This window comes from Chaetodon trifascialis, chromosome 22 (genome assembly GCF_039877785.1).
Source record: "Chaetodon trifascialis isolate fChaTrf1 chromosome 22, fChaTrf1.hap1, whole genome shotgun sequence".
Taxonomy (NCBI): domain Eukaryota; kingdom Metazoa; phylum Chordata; class Actinopteri; order Chaetodontiformes; family Chaetodontidae; genus Chaetodon; species Chaetodon trifascialis.
Genome location: NC_092077.1, coordinates 14,398,805 through 14,418,111, shown reverse-complemented (window position 1 = coordinate 14,418,111; position 19,307 = coordinate 14,398,805). Strand labels below are relative to the sequence as shown.

General features: G+C 44.1%; 1 protein-coding gene across 1 annotated transcript in view; it reads right to left on the bottom strand.

Moving 5' to 3' along the window:
* The window catches only part of snd1 (staphylococcal nuclease and tudor domain containing 1), a 167,314-nt gene that overhangs the window by 11,561 nt on the left and 136,446 nt on the right, over positions 1-19,307 (bottom strand). Inside the window, 4 exon segments of the mRNA XM_070991570.1 lie at positions 4,093-4,296; positions 9,017-9,130; positions 11,306-11,375; positions 13,181-13,304. Coding sequence (XP_070847671.1) covers positions 4,093-4,296; positions 9,017-9,130; positions 11,306-11,375; positions 13,181-13,304 — 512 coding nt within the window.

Here is a 19,307-nt window from a genome sequence, read left to right as displayed (position 1 = left end):
GTTTGTGTCTGTTACCAAAGCAAAGAGGAAGTTTGACATTCCCGGCAAACATCCGTCACATTTTGGGTGCTGAAGTTGACGGAGTTGTCATATTCTAACTGTTTGTAACTGGAGTGATAAGACTTCAGTATAACTGCACTGAAATGAGAAGTTAGACTGAGGCTTTGATGAAGTTTCGGCTCCTCTGTGTTGGTGAGTTTATATCAGTGCTTTCTTTTGCTTGCTGATGCCCTATTGATTCCACTCCACATGCACACTTTGATTCTCGCTTTTTGTGACGGAGACAATCAATGCACTCTTATTCACGCATTTGCTGGATTTTAGGAAAGGAAAGAAATACAGATTTTCTTTCCCAGCTCAAGAATAGCAGCAGCCAACAGGAGCTATTAGACAAAATGCCACAGTTGCTCCAAATGTTGCTGCCTAGGGCAACCATTACTGAAGCGACGCTCAGCTCATTTATGATACTAACATGATGGTAGCATGTACCTATGCGATACGGCGCCTCAGGCAATGATCAAACTCATCCTCATGCACTCTTCTTTGCTGAAATTGATTTCCACAGACATCTCAAGCTCTCTATCTGACTTCAAAATGCCTGAGTGGTGACACAAACGGAGACAGGGGGACAAAGAGACGGGTAGCATAGTGCTGGTCCACGCTGTGGCTACAGTATGTAAAGTACATAATGTCCCTTCTGTTTCCAATGCTGGGCTGCTGAGAAATCAATAATATTACTCATGGACGATAATCTAAATATCGAAGCCTCATAAACAACACGTGTGCAGAAAGCCTACACATGATATGCCAGATGTGTGACAGATTAAATAGACTATGACATTAAATCTGCTCGATTGTCAGTGCAGAAACAGTATGTGTGCACACGAAGCACGTGGAATAGATATACAGACATACTGTGCATATGCGTGCTCTGATTCAGGCTCTGACCGGGTTTGTGGGTCATTCCAATCTGGAGGACAAAAAGGTCAGTTGTTCTTTAATCTCACCCTTTATCGCCCGCCCACACATGAGGGTCACTGTAAGTTTCCCCTCACTAAGTACAGGACGTCAGTCATAACTTGGCTAGCTGTTTGTCCGCCTACCCCTTACTTCCTCTGTTCCCCCTTCCTCTTTAATATCCCACTTCAGTCCAATCAGAAAGCAGCTGGCATGTATATGATCATCTGTTCGCCTACACTTTCATAATGACTGTGTATCCTTTGTCATGATACCACTGCACAGCCACAACACTAACCATCCATATGGTGCGCATAGTAGGCCTCGCTGAACGTAGGGCTTAAGGCGGAAATGCTCTTGAAAAAAGAAATTAAACCCCCAAATGGATGAATATCCCTCTTTGCTCTCCATCTCTTGGGACAATGCCACCGTCAAAGACTGGTGTTAACCTTCAGTGCACTTATGACTGACTATGGATAGTCACCCAAGTGCCAGTGAACATTACAGCCCATCTGTTACACAATGCTTAGCACTAGAGTACAGATTACAATGACCATGTTCCAATCCCCTGCAATGGATAATGAATAAAGAATGAAGCTAAAATGGAGCAGATAGGAAGGACAAAAGTCACTTTTACAAGGAGGCTGATAGGCTGGATGAGTGAGACGAGAGAAAGGAGGAGGGAAAGAGCTCGGGGTGTGCCAGCTTGGATACTACGCTATCAAAAGCTCAAGGGGCCCTTTCTATAAAAGAGGGGAAGAATAGGGGCACGGATCCAGAGGTCAACAAAAGGTCGGATCTTCGAACATTTTTTTTGGCTCTTCTGCCTCCACAAGATAACGTTTTCTGTTGTCAAACTAGCAGCAGCTGCAGTGCTGCTCATGAATCTTTGAGCCAGAAATGCGCCTTGCAAACAAATGACTCGAGGTCAACTCTGCTAGATTACAGAAACAGAGGAAGAAAAAGAAGAAGAGGATGGTATACAGCACATTTTAGGGCTGCAGTTCAGTTAATCTTCCCATTATTTCCTCAGTTAACTGATGGCTTTGTCGATGATGATTCAAAATAATTATAAATGAGTCGGAGGTGTTGTTTTTTGTCTGACCAACGGTTCAAAAGCCAAAGATATCAAATGTACTTTAAGAATGCAAAAAATCCTTAAATTTGAAAAGTTGTAATGAGAGAATTTTTGGAAGTCTTGCTTGAAATGACTGAAACAACAATATAGTGGCAATAAGTTCAAAACATTTTGTCATCTCTAAGCTTTGAAGGCCAGAAAAGGAACCAATGTGACTGTTTGATCCTGAGTGTGATGTTATCCACGTTGCATGGTTTCATCCCTCAGCTCTACTAATGGACTTCCAGCCGGGCCACACAGCTCCTGTGTACAGCAGAACTGCAGCCCGCCAAATAAACAAACACAATGTACGAATCTGAAGCACTTTCACTCCATTTAGAGGTTTTGAAAAGCAACCTAATCACACTTCGGCTCGTTCGGCTTTGAGCTGAAGCAGACTTGATGGGTGGAATTATCAACAAGAAATGCTGTAGAGCTTACTTCTACGCTCGCTTGTAAGCACATTGGCAACACTGCTGCTTGTTAAGCTTTCTCCAGATCAAAATATTCGTCTGTAGACAGCGAGGAGGACGTAAATGCTGGAGAAACAGCTGTTGAATACTAAAGAGAAGCCATTTGAGCCAACAAAACCTGAATCTGTGCAGTCTATAAGCCTATTAGTGGTATGGCTGGAAGGTTTTAATCACTGTCCTCTGTCTATAGGGTCCATTACCCGGAGACTGCATTATGGTCCTGGGCCACTATTTAGAGGTCAGAGGTCAGAATGCTCTTTCAATGACGCGCTGTGCTTTATTGACTTACTGTGAGGCGGCAAGTGCTTTTATCGCTGCGGTTCAGAGTGTACAAAAACGAGTCTCCATGTGTGAGAGAATGAATTGTATTTAGAGAAAATGTCTTTACAAATGCGTTCTTCCCTCCAGCCTCTATACGTTCTGATTATGTTTATGAATTGCACTCTTGTGGACACATGTCTCCACTCCTTTGTGCATTTCAGTTTTTAAATAAACGGCAGAGTGACTAATATTGGGGCTGCGTGGAAGCGGTAATTGCAGCGGGAATAAATATCACCCATTTTTCTTTATCTTTCATGTACAGAGTGGCTTAGAGTCTGCTGGGCAAAATTAGCATAATGAGAGGAAGAGTAAATGAGCAACGCTTCATGCTTTGACAAAATGGCCGCCATCCGAGGTAAATCGTAGAGGTGTGTGCGTGCATATTGTGTTGCTGTGGATTGACAAGCGAGGAGAGGTGTTATGTCTCCTGTGCCACAGTGTTCACATAACAAAACCTACAGGCACTTACTGTGACGCAAGCTTTCATTTATCAAAAAGAATCTATACATGACAAACTGAGGAAATGAGTGGGTAGCAGCATGCTAGCATGGAAATCTGGTCATTATTGGACTGTCAGAAAGCCATAGGCAGTATATGGACCTTTTAACATTAAATAATACACAAGGGGCCCATTTGAACTGACGCCATTGTCTATTTAGAACAGAGTTGGCACAAATATTGATCCAGAGCATTTCAACAGCACCGTGAGCCGCTTTATAGAAAGAAGTAGGTTGAGGAAAGTAAATATTTTGAAAGGATACTCTGATTCGCTGTTTGACACAGGCAGAAACTACAGTCAGAGTCCAGCTGGGAAATCAATCGAAAATGCACCTAAACTGACACGATGACTCCCTGACTCACCCGTTTCAATACACGCCTTTAATGCACCAGAAAGTAGAACAATTCACATCTCACCCACAGCAGAGGCAAACGTCAGCATGTTTTCTAAGCGAGGATTCATCCAATCTGCATTGTACCACAGTTTTTGGTGATACGGTCAAGCGTGACTTCCCAGTCTACAACCCCAGTGAGACCAGGGACACTCATTAACATGGACAGAAAAAGTGATTGGCCGCCTAAATGTTAAAACAAACAATCTGCTCAGGCAGAGAAAGAGAACAAGCGGCTTCAGCATAAGCCATAAATTTATATTTCGGCCTTCAGAAGCTGACTTATCTAACACAGCCTCCAATCACCTTATGTACATCCCATCTCGTCACTTACCATCTTCTGCAAGTGCTTCTCCTTGCGGACGTCCACCATCACCAAGCCCTCCTTGACCAGGCCGAGACCCACGTCGTCCTTGGTGTCCCCAAACTGTATTGTGACATGTGGACAGGTGGCGCCCGAGTACTCCACATTTAACAGGCACTGGCTGTTCTGGATGTCCCTCACAATGCAGTCCACCACGTCCGCACGGGCATCCTCCTGAAGGAGGAGGGTTGATAAGGGAAGGAGAAAGAGGAGGCGAGGGGAAGACAGGAAACGGGGGCGGTAATGGATGATGGGATTGAAGAAGAAAAAAGAAGGTGGAGGAGATAATGGAAGGGAACAGGAAGAGGGGAAGAAGGGAGGAAAAAAGGTGAAATGGACAATCAGTAAGTCATCACTGATGGCTCCTGAACAGATCTGCATGCACACGCAGTCACATGGTCTGCAGAGGCTGAGGAAAACACCCTGCATATGCACTCACATCACTCACACATCGATCACACTTACATGATCACTCACACAGTAATCTGCCAGTCGTGTAGCTCGACAATTATCTACTCAACCAGTTCAAGAGATTTAAGTTTGCCTGAACTATCTAATGGTCTGACTCTCCCCCACCCTCCTCCTCCTCCTCCTCCTCCTCCTCCTCTCCCTTTCTTCTCTTTTCTTCTCATTCCTCACTTAGTTACCTTACTCTCGCTCGTTCCTAACCTTCGCGAATGTGAAAGGGCAGCGTTTGATTGAACACATGGTGGAGAAGGAGGTGGAACAGCTGCAATGCGATCCTGACCTCACGTCCTCCAGCAGGCGGGGTGAAAAAAGGCGAAAAACAAGGGAGCTGCATCTTCAGAGGGAGGAAGACACTTACAAAGAAAAAAAAAAAAAATCAGTCCCTGGCCATCATCCATCCCTCCCCTTCACCATCCATCTCTTTGCTTCCCTTCTTTCTCGCCCTGGTCTTGTCTCCATGGCAACCCCCTTCGAGCTAGCCGCCCTTGGGTATGTGCGTGTCTGGCGTGCGCGTGTGCGAGCGTGTGTGGGCAGGGAAGCTTGTTCAAGGCACAAAACTAAGGGCCTTTTTTGTCCCCGCTCTCCCCCTGGTCAACGTGTCACAGGCGCTGCAGGGGAGCTCAGGGCGAGAGAGAGAGAGAGAGAGAGGCGGGGGGGTGAGTGTGCGACAGAGAGGGCGGTGGGGGAGACAGCCGACACAGGAGGAGAGAGGAGACAGAAACGCAGGGAGACAGTATTACAGACGTAGAACGCTTTGACACTCGTGAGGGGGCAATATAAAATTAATGAGAGCCTTCTAGTGACCCGCTCGTCTGCCATATGTGCCGAACAGACAGGGTTCAACGTGTTAACAACAGGCCAAAATATTAGCATTTGACTTACTGTAAATCAATATGATCGGATGTGCGGCTCGGTACGGAATAGCTTAAGTTCAGCGTTGATATTTTCCTTTTACGTTTTTCTACAGAGACTTTTTTTCATGAACAAACTTCTCAAATGCATCAGTGCAAACTGTCTCGATGCGAAGCAGCCGTACGTGAACTTTGCCGACATGATAAAATCATGGGTTTCATTAATCTGAGTAACTGCAGACTCTGAGAGCTTCTGATACTAATAACGTATCAGGAAATTTTCATTTCAAATAGGAAAATAAATAGTGACAGGTGTCACTGGGCCTTTTTCTGAAAACCCATACTCAGATTAGTCTCTTGCCAGTGAACGTTAACCAAGACAAATTTCTGTCTTCCTCACTCTCACTATAGACACATGTATATGTATTTATAACAACCGTTACTGGCCATGACTGGACTCCTCCTTGATGTTGGGCTCATTAGGCATTACGAGGCATCATTGTACAATGCACATGATGTATAAGAAGTATATATTTGCACAATTAGTGGCATGATTTCACTCTTAGATTGATAATTTCTCAAGATGTTACTTTGCATTTCAAATGGGCTTGAACTGTGTAGCACAGTTACCTTAAAGGACCATACTAAAGCTAAAAATGAATTATTTTGCTGTTCATCTTTTTTCCCCAAGTGCACTCTTGGCATAAACAATTTCCTTTAATTAGCTGATCAGGCGTAATACAGAGGTGGCAGTGTGTCCTGAGTACAGGCAGCTGGGGGTTCACATCTGTAATAAAAGTGGATTAAACAGTGCTAAACATGTGGTAGCAGTTGTTGCTCTGATGGAGGCAACAGCTGCAGATGTCACAGAGATAACATGCATTATTTCTCCTGCTTTGTCAAGTTACAAGTGCATATTTCAGCTATGAGTGCTTTTCCAGAAACAGCACAGCAGAAAGTGCACCTCGATCATGCTGCTACTTGAAGCTATTGTCACTTGATGGAACATTTAAAGAAACGGCGCAGGAAAGCAGCAGAGTGATCTCGTCACACTGGCAGGGTTTTGGTGTTGGGAAAAGTAAGATTTTAAGGCTGACTGAAGCCATATAACTAGTGAAGACTTTTGTTCAGGGCATCAGGTGGCAGGTTCAGGAGACAAAGGCAACAACCTTTCCTATGTGCAGCAGCAAAGGCGCAGTCAAGTGGGGCACCGTGCTGTCAGCGTGAGTGACATGGTGAAAAAGCTCCAGATAAAGCTGAAAACACATGAAAGGAAAACCAAGAGAAAAGCCGAAAATACGGGAAAAGGGTTAGACAGATGCAGAGTGACAGAGAGTGAGAAGGAGAGGTGGAAGGTGTGTGGCAGCTTTCAACATGTGGTAAAGCTGAGTGTGTGTGTGTGTGTGTGAGAGAGTGAGTCTGGGGGCTGAGAAGTGCAGGTGACGCCTTTGTTCCCTGGGCTGGACCAACAGATGGGCCACTTCATCCTTCAGGAAACACTGACTCATGAGACAGGTGACAGCAAGCATGCAGGCACGGCCAGCTCACTCACACACACACGCACACGCACGCGCACGCGCACGCACACACACACACACACACACACACACACACACACACACACACACACACACACACACACACACACACACACACACACACACACACACACACACACACACACACACACACACACACACACACACAGCTTCAATACACATGTCCAGTCAGAGGCCAATGGGTCCATAAAGTTAAAGTGAAGTCTTGTATAAATAAGAGCAGTGCTACAATGCTAAACTTGAACTTGAAAATGTAACAATTGATAAATTAATTGATTGATTAATTAAATTGGACTGGAAAATTATTGAGATGCAAGTCCTCAGAAGTCCAACTCACCAGGTTTGAGTATAAGTCTGTCATCAGTCGCCTATTACAGGGAGCATTCTCCTGCCCTTCCACTATCCGTGCTTTACCATTTTCCAACTCCCTGTTGTTACAGGAAACAACAGCCACCACCTCAGGTAGCAACCCACATGCTGAAAATGGAATGGTAAGTTACCCTCACCTGGTAGCTAATGATACAAGCATAAAGACAGCAGCAAGCTAGCTTGTTTATTTTGTTTTTTTCCCACATATACCAGAGTGATAATGGGTGCAGCCAGCCGTTTCTCCAGTCCTGAACAGCTGTGCAGATATGTCTTGCTATGGAAGACTAGGTCTCAGTAAAAATAAAGTAATAAATTAATACAAAATGTGCCCATACTTCCTGCAATCGACAAGTCATAGTCTACAGGAGCGGTTCCCTCGAGGATGGGCCAAAGGTGTCGCAAGATTTCTATATTGTACTGTTTATTTGTTGTGTTTTAATAACCAGATTAAAAAAAAAAACAAGGCATCACATTAACGACACTGTGTTCAAACATAAACTGAAGATATAAATTATATTATAGCAATATTAAAAACCCTGTTACATATGCTGTTGACAGCTCAGTGTCTGGTTGTCACAGTAATGCTTTGCAGCTTGTAGGAGACCTCGTTTAAAAGAATCTGCAAACCACTGGTCAACGCGAAATGCACTGACAAATTAATACGGATGAATTAAATCAAGTTCAGCGGCACCACAGGCTACAGCCTCTAAAGTAACCAGAAGGCTGTATCGACACCACTCTGACAAAAACTGAACACTGTATGCTTCATGAAGGCAGGATTCAACTGCATCAGTTCAGATGAGCAAACCAAAGTAGAAACACACAATGTCCAGATGTGAAAAGCACGTATATTACAGTTATATTACAAACCTGCAAATGCTCTGGAACTGGAAGAAACACCCTTTAAACTAACACTCTCGATTGCACATGTGCACACACACAACCAATTAAAGATGGGCATTAAGCACTGCGCATACTGACAGAAAACACATTTTCATCTGCACAAACAATTCAGGATGCTGCCGGCTCAGGAGGCTACCAATGAGTTGACCCTCTGACACACACAAGTCACTCACACACGCGCACACACACACAGGGACAAACACACACACAAGTGGTCACCGGAGGTTGGGTAAACACACTCGGATGTAAACAAGAAGATTAGGGCTGCAGAAAAACAGTAGCTGTGGCTCAGCTATCAGATGGACATTTATATGCACAGACACATGCACCTGGATGCTTTGTATCTGTCTATAGGGTGTGTGGGAGCCTGGGCCGTTAAAGAAATGTCATTTATGTTATCAAATTGTTCATAAAACATTCATTTCTCTCTGCTACTATGTCAATTATTCTCTAATTTATTGCCACCAAGTAAATCGATGGCTTAATGTTTGTCATTGCTCTGTCTGCATCCATTATGTATGAGCATAATTTTCACTAGCACTCGGAATGAAAACTCGACCCTGTCTGTCAGTTACAGGCTTATCACCGCGTGCGATAAGTGAAACTCAAACAGTTTTTATGTCTTGCCAGAAAAGTCAACTTTGGAAAGCTGGTAGAAAATGAGACTGAGGAAGTTGATATCACAAAAGCAAATTTTGAGCCGCGACACGTATCTCTCACTCTGCACTCGTTCTGTTCACTTACGTCCTGTGGGATCTGGATGAAGGCGAAGGCGTACTCGGTGGCCTGTGCTGGCAGGGTCCTGATGCTGAAGGCAGGGGGGATGGCAGCCAGACGAGTGGACGACACAACTTCTCTCTGAGGGAGGATGAACGGAGGACACAAATCAGAGCCAATATAGAACATCTGACGGTCTTCATTGTGTTTATCTGTGCAATCAGACGCAGATGTTTTTCTGTATCAATAATCAGTGTGTTTGTCATGATGACTACGGCTAAGCACAAAACGACACAGACATCCATCTCCTGCCGCGGCCACACTAGAGGAAGCCAACAGCGATAAGGCACAAATGTCTGGCTTGTTCAGTTATGATCCCGATACATAAAACAAATGTGTAACAAGGTTGTTGAAGGCTTGTGATGGAAGTTTACTTCCTAAATATCTGACATTACAGAGCCCATCTCTCAAATCAAACTGCCTCTCCAAGCGAAGGACATCCTCAAACAAAACACAGCTCGTACTCGAGTTGTAAATCCGTACTGTGCCCTGTGATGTATTTCTATTTTTCCTTGATTCTGACTCAATTCTGAAATCCTGATGTCACTTTAATGATGATACTTTACAACTGCGAAAGAAGGACAGATGCCATTTTGTAGCTCAAGGGCTGCATGCTTGTATATGTCACCTTACCAATCATTTCACAGCTGTTTCTACAGAGGCACTGAGCTCCATCTGCTCTGTAGCTCAGCTACAAGCTAAGAGTAAAGACGACAATAGATGTCAACATAATAGTCACCAGACAACAAAACAAGTAAAATGTAAAAAGGCGACACTACTTGACAGTTTGCTTTGAATACATTGATACGCTACGCAACCACTTTAGGAAAACAAACAAAAACATTTTCTAAAAAGAGCTTAAGAGAGACAATCACTCAGGTTTAATCATGTCATGATAAGAGGCCTCAGAGTTTATGAATTCATAATCTTTGCAATGATGCGTGATGACTTGCATTTACAACCTGATGAAGACACATCTGCTGTCTGGTTTTCAGACTCGGGGATCGGCAGCACATTGAAGAAGTCTTCGTGACCACGTTCTCATCTTTGGTGCTGATTGTAAGTTCTGCACTCTAGTTTGGCTTGGTTCCCGAAATTAAACAAAATGCACTTTGCTATATCTGAAAAGAAAGTACCACATTTCCCTGATATGAAGTGATAAAGGTGATACATCCTGACAGGTATAAAGCCAATGTGAGCAATGACCAATCACTGAGCACCCACAGGCTGCCTAAAGGGGGAACATGCAGATGGAGAGTCAGACAAATACAGCCGTTAGGGGTGGGGAGTTAATTTAATGACCCCCATATCTTAGGTTAATGTGTTCATTGGACTGTACAGTCTAGACAGAGAGTACCTTCAACATTTATTATGGATTGGAATGTTAAGATTTATCAACGCCATATTAGATTTTGACGGCACTTTAAACGTGGGCTCTAAAAATGAAAGACAAAAGTGCTCTGCTGTGTTTGCTAATGCTCACAAAGTAATTCAGCTGCTGCCATGTACCTAAGACAGGTGGCAACATTACCAACTAACAGCTAAATGATACAGAGGCATGAAATCAAGGCCAGAGCGACTCGACTTGAAATGACGCAAAAACTACTAGTGAGGTAGATCAGCTCCGTTTTTTTTGTGTGTGCCAGGTCGGCCTCGAAGAATCACACTTTCAGCAGCATGCCAGGACGCATCACATCTGCCAGCCAAACCCCGAGCCGTCCCCCACTGCTCTGAGGTCAGTCACACACTGTGCTGCTCCACTGCATCATGGGAAATCTCCCGCGGGCCAGGGGTTGGTTGCATGAGCCACTTGGTGATGCAAGCATGTGTACGCACGTGGGAAGAAGCGACACAATAAGGCACTCGCAACGATGCAGTGCCTTCGTCATCGCAGTATAAAAAACCCACAGATCCAGAGAGAGAGGGAGCTCTGCCTTTGTCATCATCATGAAAGGGAATAAAAGTGATACACTCAGTTGCACTCTTTGCTTCAGTCAAACAATCAAGGGAAAACAAACAAGCCTGCATCATGTTTGTCCTAAAAACTCCAGCTGAAAACATACAGCAAGGCTGCTGGGCTGCTCTGAAAGTGGAAATAAGCAAACAACTGGTGTCTGAATAGAAACAGCAAAGAAATCCCTGCAGATACTGGATTCCCTCTGGCTGTGGGCATGGCCACATCAAAACTTGGCTATTGCGTAGCGCTACAGTTCAATGGTGAAGATGAAGCAACACTCCAGTGACAAAGTTACTCACGTTGCCGTAGTCAATGTAGAAGACATGAACCTTTGCCGGTGACTCAACTTTCTCCACTCTGGCTCTGTACCTGCAGCAACAAAAGAGTAATTGAGAGAGAGACAAAGACAGAGAGAGCGAGAAGAGAGAGTAGAGATGAAGACAGAGGGCACAAGAGGAAAAGGAGATGAGTAAATGATTCCGTGCTTATTTCCCTGGGGAGAAGGTGTTGGAGGATCTGTCTGTTGTGATCGGGGGAGAGGAGCAGGAGAGGACGAGCAGGCCGGGGGAGTGATGGGGACAGAGGGGATCTATCAGGACATGGCAGTGCTGTGAAAATTGCACAGAGGCCTCTTTGCAATAAAGGACAGAAATTTAAACCTATTTCTTGCCTTGTAGCAAATAACTTTAGTGCATTAGCGCTAATCAGAAAAACACAGCAGTTTTACTGTGTGAGGTTTGATTCTGCAGCATATTTGACAGGCTGGATTTGAACGTAAATAAACGTGATACAACAAGGACGCGCAGATCAGTGACAAAAGAAAACACAACAAAAAGTGTTTGGGTAAGAGCCAAATCCAACTCATGGATTCATATGGAGGAGACAGAAGACCATGTTTCTCCTCAGACTCAATTCAGGAAGCGTCTCATCATCTGACCGCAACTCGTTTGACTCTCAGAGCCAATGAGAGCGGGGAGAACAAATTGGCCCAGAACCAAGGAGAGCAGGAGAAAGCCAAATAATTAGAGGCACACGCGCAAAGAAAGAGACAAGAGAACAAAGTTAAAACCAAATAAGTGATTAACAAGAAGACGTAAAGAGCGAGAGACAAAGTGCGAGTGACTGATGAACAGAGGTTTTTCTTTTCTGTTCACTCTCACTCTGTGGTGTTCTAGAAGGCCTTGAAAGGCGGCGGATTTCTAATTAGCCCCCTAATGAAACAAGCCCACATTCCACATGCATCGCAGAATACAAAGATATGGACACAGAACAATGCGGACATGAACATAATTAGCTCGCTGAATAATATATGGCGTAAGAAACAATGAAATAAATAAAGAAATCTCAGACAATGCCATTTGGAGCAGGATTACAGGAAAGTAACAAGAAGACACTTTCATACAAAAAAAGTGAAGGTTAACAACAGATGGCCTGTTTCTTTTTGACTTGCGTTGGTGGCTACAGCAAGAGAATATCTTTAGTTTTGCCCCTTAAAAACCTGGAGGAGGATGGAGTGAAGGATGGAGGAAGGAAAGAAGAGCACCTGTGTCTTGGGAACATTTGGTTTTTTAATCACTTTCCTGATCTTTTTTCGCTGTCACCTTCTTGACATAGACGCTCTCTCTCCCTCCCTCGATCACTGTGACTTTTATCTGTCCCCATGACCATCTGTAAACTTCCAACATCCGGTGGAGATGAGATGAAGAGGTGTGTGTGTGTGTGTGTGTGTGTGTGTGTGTGTGTGTGTGTGTGTGTGTGTGTGTGTGTGTGTGTGTGTGTGTGTGTGTGTGCGCGTTTTACTGTCAAGCGACTGCTGATTCTGAAAGGGCCAAAAGCAGTGGCAGTGAGCTAATTACACCCTGTGGGTGTCTGCAGTTAATGCTTCACAGGCTTAAATAGAGACAAGGTAAAAATGAAATGTCAGGTGTTCTTGAGGGAGGAGAAATCGTGCAAACATGTATGTCTCATGGAAATGCTGCTCATCAAACTGGTGTAAAACGTCTCGCTTGTAGTTTTGTTTCAGGTGATCATAAACCACCTGCTCGTCACAGAAGGAGCTGATTGGTATGACTTAAGCATGAGGTTACAGAGTCAGCTCAGAGCCTTGCTAATGGGTTAAGGTCACTGTGAGGCTTTTAAATATCATCACAGGTATAAACAAAATGTTTGCTTACCATTCGCCATCGGCAAACTTGGCTATGCAGTAGTCCCCTCGGCGTGCAGTGTAGGATCCTTCCACTGGCGGCTGGGCGGCGATCTCTGCTCTCATGGTCTCCATCAGACTCTCCAACTGGCCTCCTGACAAAGACGCAGACATGAGTGAGGTGGACACAAACCTCAGCTTACAGTTCCACTCTGACTTCAGGGTTCCTTCTTTTCTTTGAATTGCATTTCATTACATCACTACAGGCTCGTTTCATCTTACTTTGACACTGATGTGTTTGCTGTTTTGCCTCTATTACCATTTTACTAAATTTAAAATATGAGTTCCCAGACTTCCCACTCTCCGCAGAGAAGAAGTTAAAAGCTGCGATTGTGTGAAATGGGTCTAAAATTCAATTTCATTCTCTCAACTACAGAGGTGGGAGATGTTGGCTTGCCTGGGAGGTGTGATTGACAGAGGGCAGGCACTAAAGCAGTGACAGAAAACACACTGAACACACTTGAATCTGAGCAGTGCAGAGCTCCTAAATCAACGCATCAGTATAAATGAAATAAAGTCTGATGCAACTTGTGCGCAGGGTTGTTTATGCTTTTTGTAACTGCACGGTTGTGCTTCTCTTAATCATTTTCCTTCCGTTTGTCCTGAAAAAATTAGATTAATTACTTTACTGCAAGCTGCAACATGGCTCATTATAAAAAGGTTCCAGTTAAATTGCATCACTGCCTTAGAGAAGGTACTTCAATCCATGATTCATGGAAGAGCACAGCATCTTTATCACAGGATAAAATGTTTTTTCATAAATACTTCAGCACTGACTCCCAACTGCCCTAAAGAGACAAGAATCAAACTAATCTGTGGTTCTTTTAGCTGTTAGCACATTAGCGCCACACTGCTAATGCCAGTTTGAGCCTGTTAGAAGAGCTGGATTGCTTTGCTCAGCTGTATTTCTCCAGCAGGTCGTCATGACCTATCAAGCCTTTGTGTCATGTGCTGCAGACCCATTATGGTGGATTCAAGGCGAGAATGTGGCTGTCGATATGGTGAGAAATCAGATAGTGAGTCAGTGCTGCGTGGAGTCAATGACTGTGCTAAGTGGCAGCCTGATTTCTACCCATCAGTTGTAATTGTGGCTGATTGTGAGCGCCACTAAATATGTGCATCTCCAAGAGAGCCGCTTCCTGATGTTGTGCAATATGTACGGTATATTTGTTTGTGTATGGCAGAGTATGTTTACACATGCATGTCTATTAGAGCTGACGAGTGGTTGTGTGTGTGAGCAGTGTATGAAGTGTGCGGAAGCAATTACAGCAGTTAGTTTGGTAAAGTGGCCCACATGAAATTCCATGGTGGTATTTTTAGAGGCCATTTTCACTGATCCACCACCTGGAGGACGATATGCGGGTAGACCAGCGCCATCAGTGATGGAGCATCTTTAACTGCACATACGGATACATCAGGAGGGCATAAAAACAAAATCTCATCACACACACTTTCCACAGTCTCACAACAAGACTACCTGAAGTCAAGAATCCAGGTTTTCTAAAGCAGGTTCACGGATTGACAGAAGCCCGGCTACCACTGCTTGATTTCCCTGGGAAAAAACTATTTCTTGGCCATGTATATCTTGTGGTTTCTTCCAGGGTTTTCAAATGTGGCAAATCTATCCTGCATGTTTTGGAAGAGAGAGAATTAAGCCTGGGAAAACATCACTGTTGCTGCAGAGAAGACAGATGAAAAGACGTAACAGTGCGTCCTTGTATTCAAAACAACTGAATTCAAAGCCGCCTTCAAAAAGGCAATAACTAAAGCATGGCGTGAGAGCAGATTTAAAACGAGGGCTAGATTTTGACAAGGAAATACTTGTAATAGAAAAACAGCCGTTCTTCTGAGAAATGTGAAGGATTCCCACCCCAGAAATGTAAGAAGCAGATCACTTTCACTGCAGACTGGCTCCCATGCCCTTTGAGAAATCTCTTTAAATTGTTCCAACTAACCTGAACTGACTCTAGTATGAATAACTCTCAATAAGTTGGGTCCACAGTTGAGCAGTAGGCTATTTGTGAAATGTGACTATGTGCAAATAGTAGGGAAACACTGTGTGCTCTCACACTGTGGAGTCTGTCCTCTCACTGTGCCATCAGTCCAAATGCTGCGACCAGAAAAACAACTCGTCAAGCTGCAGCTTCATGTATCACTATTACACTCTGAATATGCCAGCGCTGAGTAAAAACAAGACCATCTGCATGCTAGCGTGGGTTTTACAGTATCCAGGTTATTGCAGCTCAGGTAAACACGTCCTCAGATTGCCTGGTTCCTTATGTGCACATGAATGCAGTTGTTCTGTAAAATTAGTCAATTCTGCTGACCATGCATGTTAGTGTACCATCAAACAAACAGCTTGGAGGCAGGCGGCACAGCACTACAGCCTCACCTCTAAATACACCTTTTTTTTTACTCCTTTACTGCTGCGGTGAGTTGTCAGTAACACCTAATATTATTTATGCTGGTGGAGAACAAGAAAATATAAATAATGATGCCGTTTTTCAAGGGTTATCTGTGCTGAGACAGCCAAGCAGCTGCCAACCAACAGTAGACAGGAAACATTCATTAGCATGATGTCAAAAACGCCAGCGAAGGGTACGGAGGGTGTGAAGGAAAAGCTAGTTGGATTGTGGAGGGGGTCAGGGCAGGGGGTGGGGGGTGGGGGGGGTGGGTTGTCAAAACACCTCATTGGCCACCCACTACTACACCAACTGCTGATGAATGCAGTGTGGGGAATAGCAGTATAAATACACACACACATAAACAGCAAACAGGCTCATCCTCAGCGTTTTGTAGAGAAAGCAGTTTCTGGAAAACATGTCAGATGAATTGCCTTCCGAATCCCTCGCTTCATACCCAGAAACACACACACACACACACACACACACACACACACACGCACACACACAGAGGTGGTGCGGTTACATCATTATGCTCCAGCCTTGCCACAGACTTTCTGGAATGGCACTGGGCTACAGCCGTCACAGCCAGCTACCTCCTTGATTTATTAATCTAATTAAAAAAAGTTAGTGTGTTCCTTCCTTCCCTCTCAGAGTGTACAAGCGTGCATTTATGTGTGTATATTTACACACAGACTTATACATTCATTTCCACTCCTGGACCATGTTCCACTTTGGGTCCGGAGGGAACCGAATGAATGACATGAGCTTTAGAGGGTTCCACCTGAGATATATATATATATAAAATCACACACGCAGCCTTAATGGATAGAGCCTCTTAGCCTAACCTAATTAAAATGCTTTATTCATGCAAATGGTAAAGCAGGACTGAGCGACAGTACGGAGGTGCAGCTGTAACATCATACATGAAATAGAGGTAAAATTCCAACATGCCACATCATGAGCAGTGCACTGATTAGCTGATGATGAGCTGATGTGACCGCCAAATCTCTGCTACTCACGCTCAGATGTCTCGCTTTGAACCGGCTGAGGGATCAGTGAGAGCTTTCATTTCTACCTTTAGCCCATGAATAAGACCTACTGATTCCTTAACAGATTATCTTTGAAAAAGAGCTGACAGGGATTGTACAGAATGTTCCCAAGCACCCAAAATTTGTGGTGTTTCCTTCTGCAAGAGGACACTGCAGTTTACAGGATACATGCTTTTAAGACGTGTCCTTAAATAGACCGGCTAAAGAGATTGTTACACTGAATATTTGACATGTACAGACACACATTCACACCGGTTAGCTAACATGAATATTTTTAACCCGAGCATATATCTACAGCGGTGGTGAACTCAGTGTAATGCCTTCATTTCCACTGGTGTGTTGATGTTTGGCGTTACAGATGTTGACAGTTTGTTTTGTTCTGACTGATTCTCACTTTGTTTCTCATCTTATTTCCCATGTTTCACTGCAGGCTGATAAAAACAGGTTGGGCTCAGTGTGAGTTCTAGTGTAACTTTTCTACAGGTTGACTTTGTGGTTGGGAAAAACACGCTGGACTCCATATAGGCTCTGGTTGGGGTTACGCAGTCAGAGGGCACCGGCAGCGCCGTGTTATGGATCACCAATTTTAACAAGCTGATTTATGATCTGCTGTGACCCATAGATTCACTCCAATTACTTCCAAGTCAAGTCCAGTCACACTTTAACAATAAATCCATGTCCAACCAGTGACTAACATGAATTCTGCCTTGTTCATTGTTTTCTTTACACTGGCATCCTCCCGTGCTGCTTTTACATTATGCTTTCAGGATTCCAACATACAATAAAAATGATCAGGTGACAGCTTTAGTCCTGTCCTGTTTCAGGCAGCATCCTCACAGAGTAGTTAGCTAACACTCTGTCATTCACAGACCTTTCTTAAAAATGTGTTCCTGAGCATTTCACATCTGCCAGGTGCGTTTGATTTAGCATGCAGAGTGTGCCTTGTGCATTATCATTATTCTCTGCTGGGATTTGAAGGTCCAATTTGCTGTGCAGCCTGTTTGGAGAGAGGTGAACTGGCTGTAGGAGTTACGAATTTATCAGGAACTCATCATCTACGTGTGCAGGTTGAAGTCCAGGTGAGTGCTAATCTACAGAGGCACGATCAGGAAATTATTTGTGTAAATACGCATGTCAAAACTGAAAGGAGCTTCACGTGCAGGTGTGCACAGAGAGAAAATTTAGGCCCTCTGGGGTCAATTGAGCAAAGTCTAATGCAAGAACAACATCCTGGTGAAACTGAATGAGTGTGAACATTAGGGAGGAAGTGGAGCTAGGACACTGCATTACAGAGGCAGAATCCTATTTAATGCTGGCATAAAGACAGCTAAATATCTGCGTGCAGAAGGGGTAAAGCATGTCGAGCGTGAGTGCTCATTTTGTGTTGAAGGGAGAGCCAAAGCGATGATCCAAAAAGCAGCCAAACCACTGACTGCATCTGATGCTGGCCAATTTCTCTCTGTCTTCATCTCTTTATTCCTCAGCTGTTTTTTTTCTCCCTCATTCTGTAATTTGTTTATACACCATTATGGCTGCAGCTGTTTGTAAATCATATATAATTACATTGTGAATGCCCAGTGCAGAGTGAGGCAGCAATTGGGCTTAAAAACAAGAATACAATGGAGAAGGAGAGAGAGAGAAAGTGGGTAGAGAGACTGACAATCGTTTTACAGGTTGGTTATGATCATATTTGATTTTATTGTGGCACACGGTGTGTAAGCAGAGACAAGGGGGGAACAAAAAGCCAATGAAAACAGTGAATCATGTGCCCTTTCGCTACGCATCCTAAGGCCGAAGTGAATTCTATTAAGCCATTTACGAAAGCCATTAAACCACAGAAGGGTAAATAATCACAATATGACAGAGGCAGAGGCCAAGAGAATGAAAGCGTTATAATTTCCTGGCTTATAAGAATGGAGGAATTAAGAGTCAGAGTGGAGAGCATCTATGAAAAGGACACCTGCTGAGCAAACAAGCGACTGGAGAGGATCCGGAAACATAAACCTGGCTGTGATTGACCATAATTTATGAACGAAAGAGGAAGGCAACATTAGAGGAGCGAGACACAGTCAACCTGAGGCAGACGCACAAATATTATTTATGTCAACATTCCTGCTCAGTCCAGAAAACACTGCAGAGCCTTTGCTGTGCGCCCGGGCCGACTGGCCAAAGACTGCGCGAACACACGGATGGTGCATCATCTACCATCAGAGAGATGCACAGCCGCGTTGTGTTTCTGCTCACCTGTTAGTTTGGAGTGTTAAATATGCATGAGGTCTGGACGGGGGCTATATCCTCTGGGGGCAGAGGAATGGCTGTGTTTCAGGACAAGCAAGCAACACTTCAAAGGTAAAAGGCTGCAGTGAAAAACAACAAAAACACAAGCTCGGTACAGTATGTACTGGCGAGCAAACACACACAGCTGTTCTGAGTCTAATGCCTCTTGTGGTTGGTCAACAAAGAACCAGCGCTCACCCGGGGATATTTGTACACTTTCTGAAGACACAGTGTGACAAGGAGGGAGCTAAGACAAGAGAAAGGCCATTTACTCCCCTTCCTGAGTGATGTTTAAAGTGGTGTCAGCATCTGCCGAGTGTTGAGGGAGGCCACTATAAAAAAACAAATGACCCCCCTGCTTTACTAA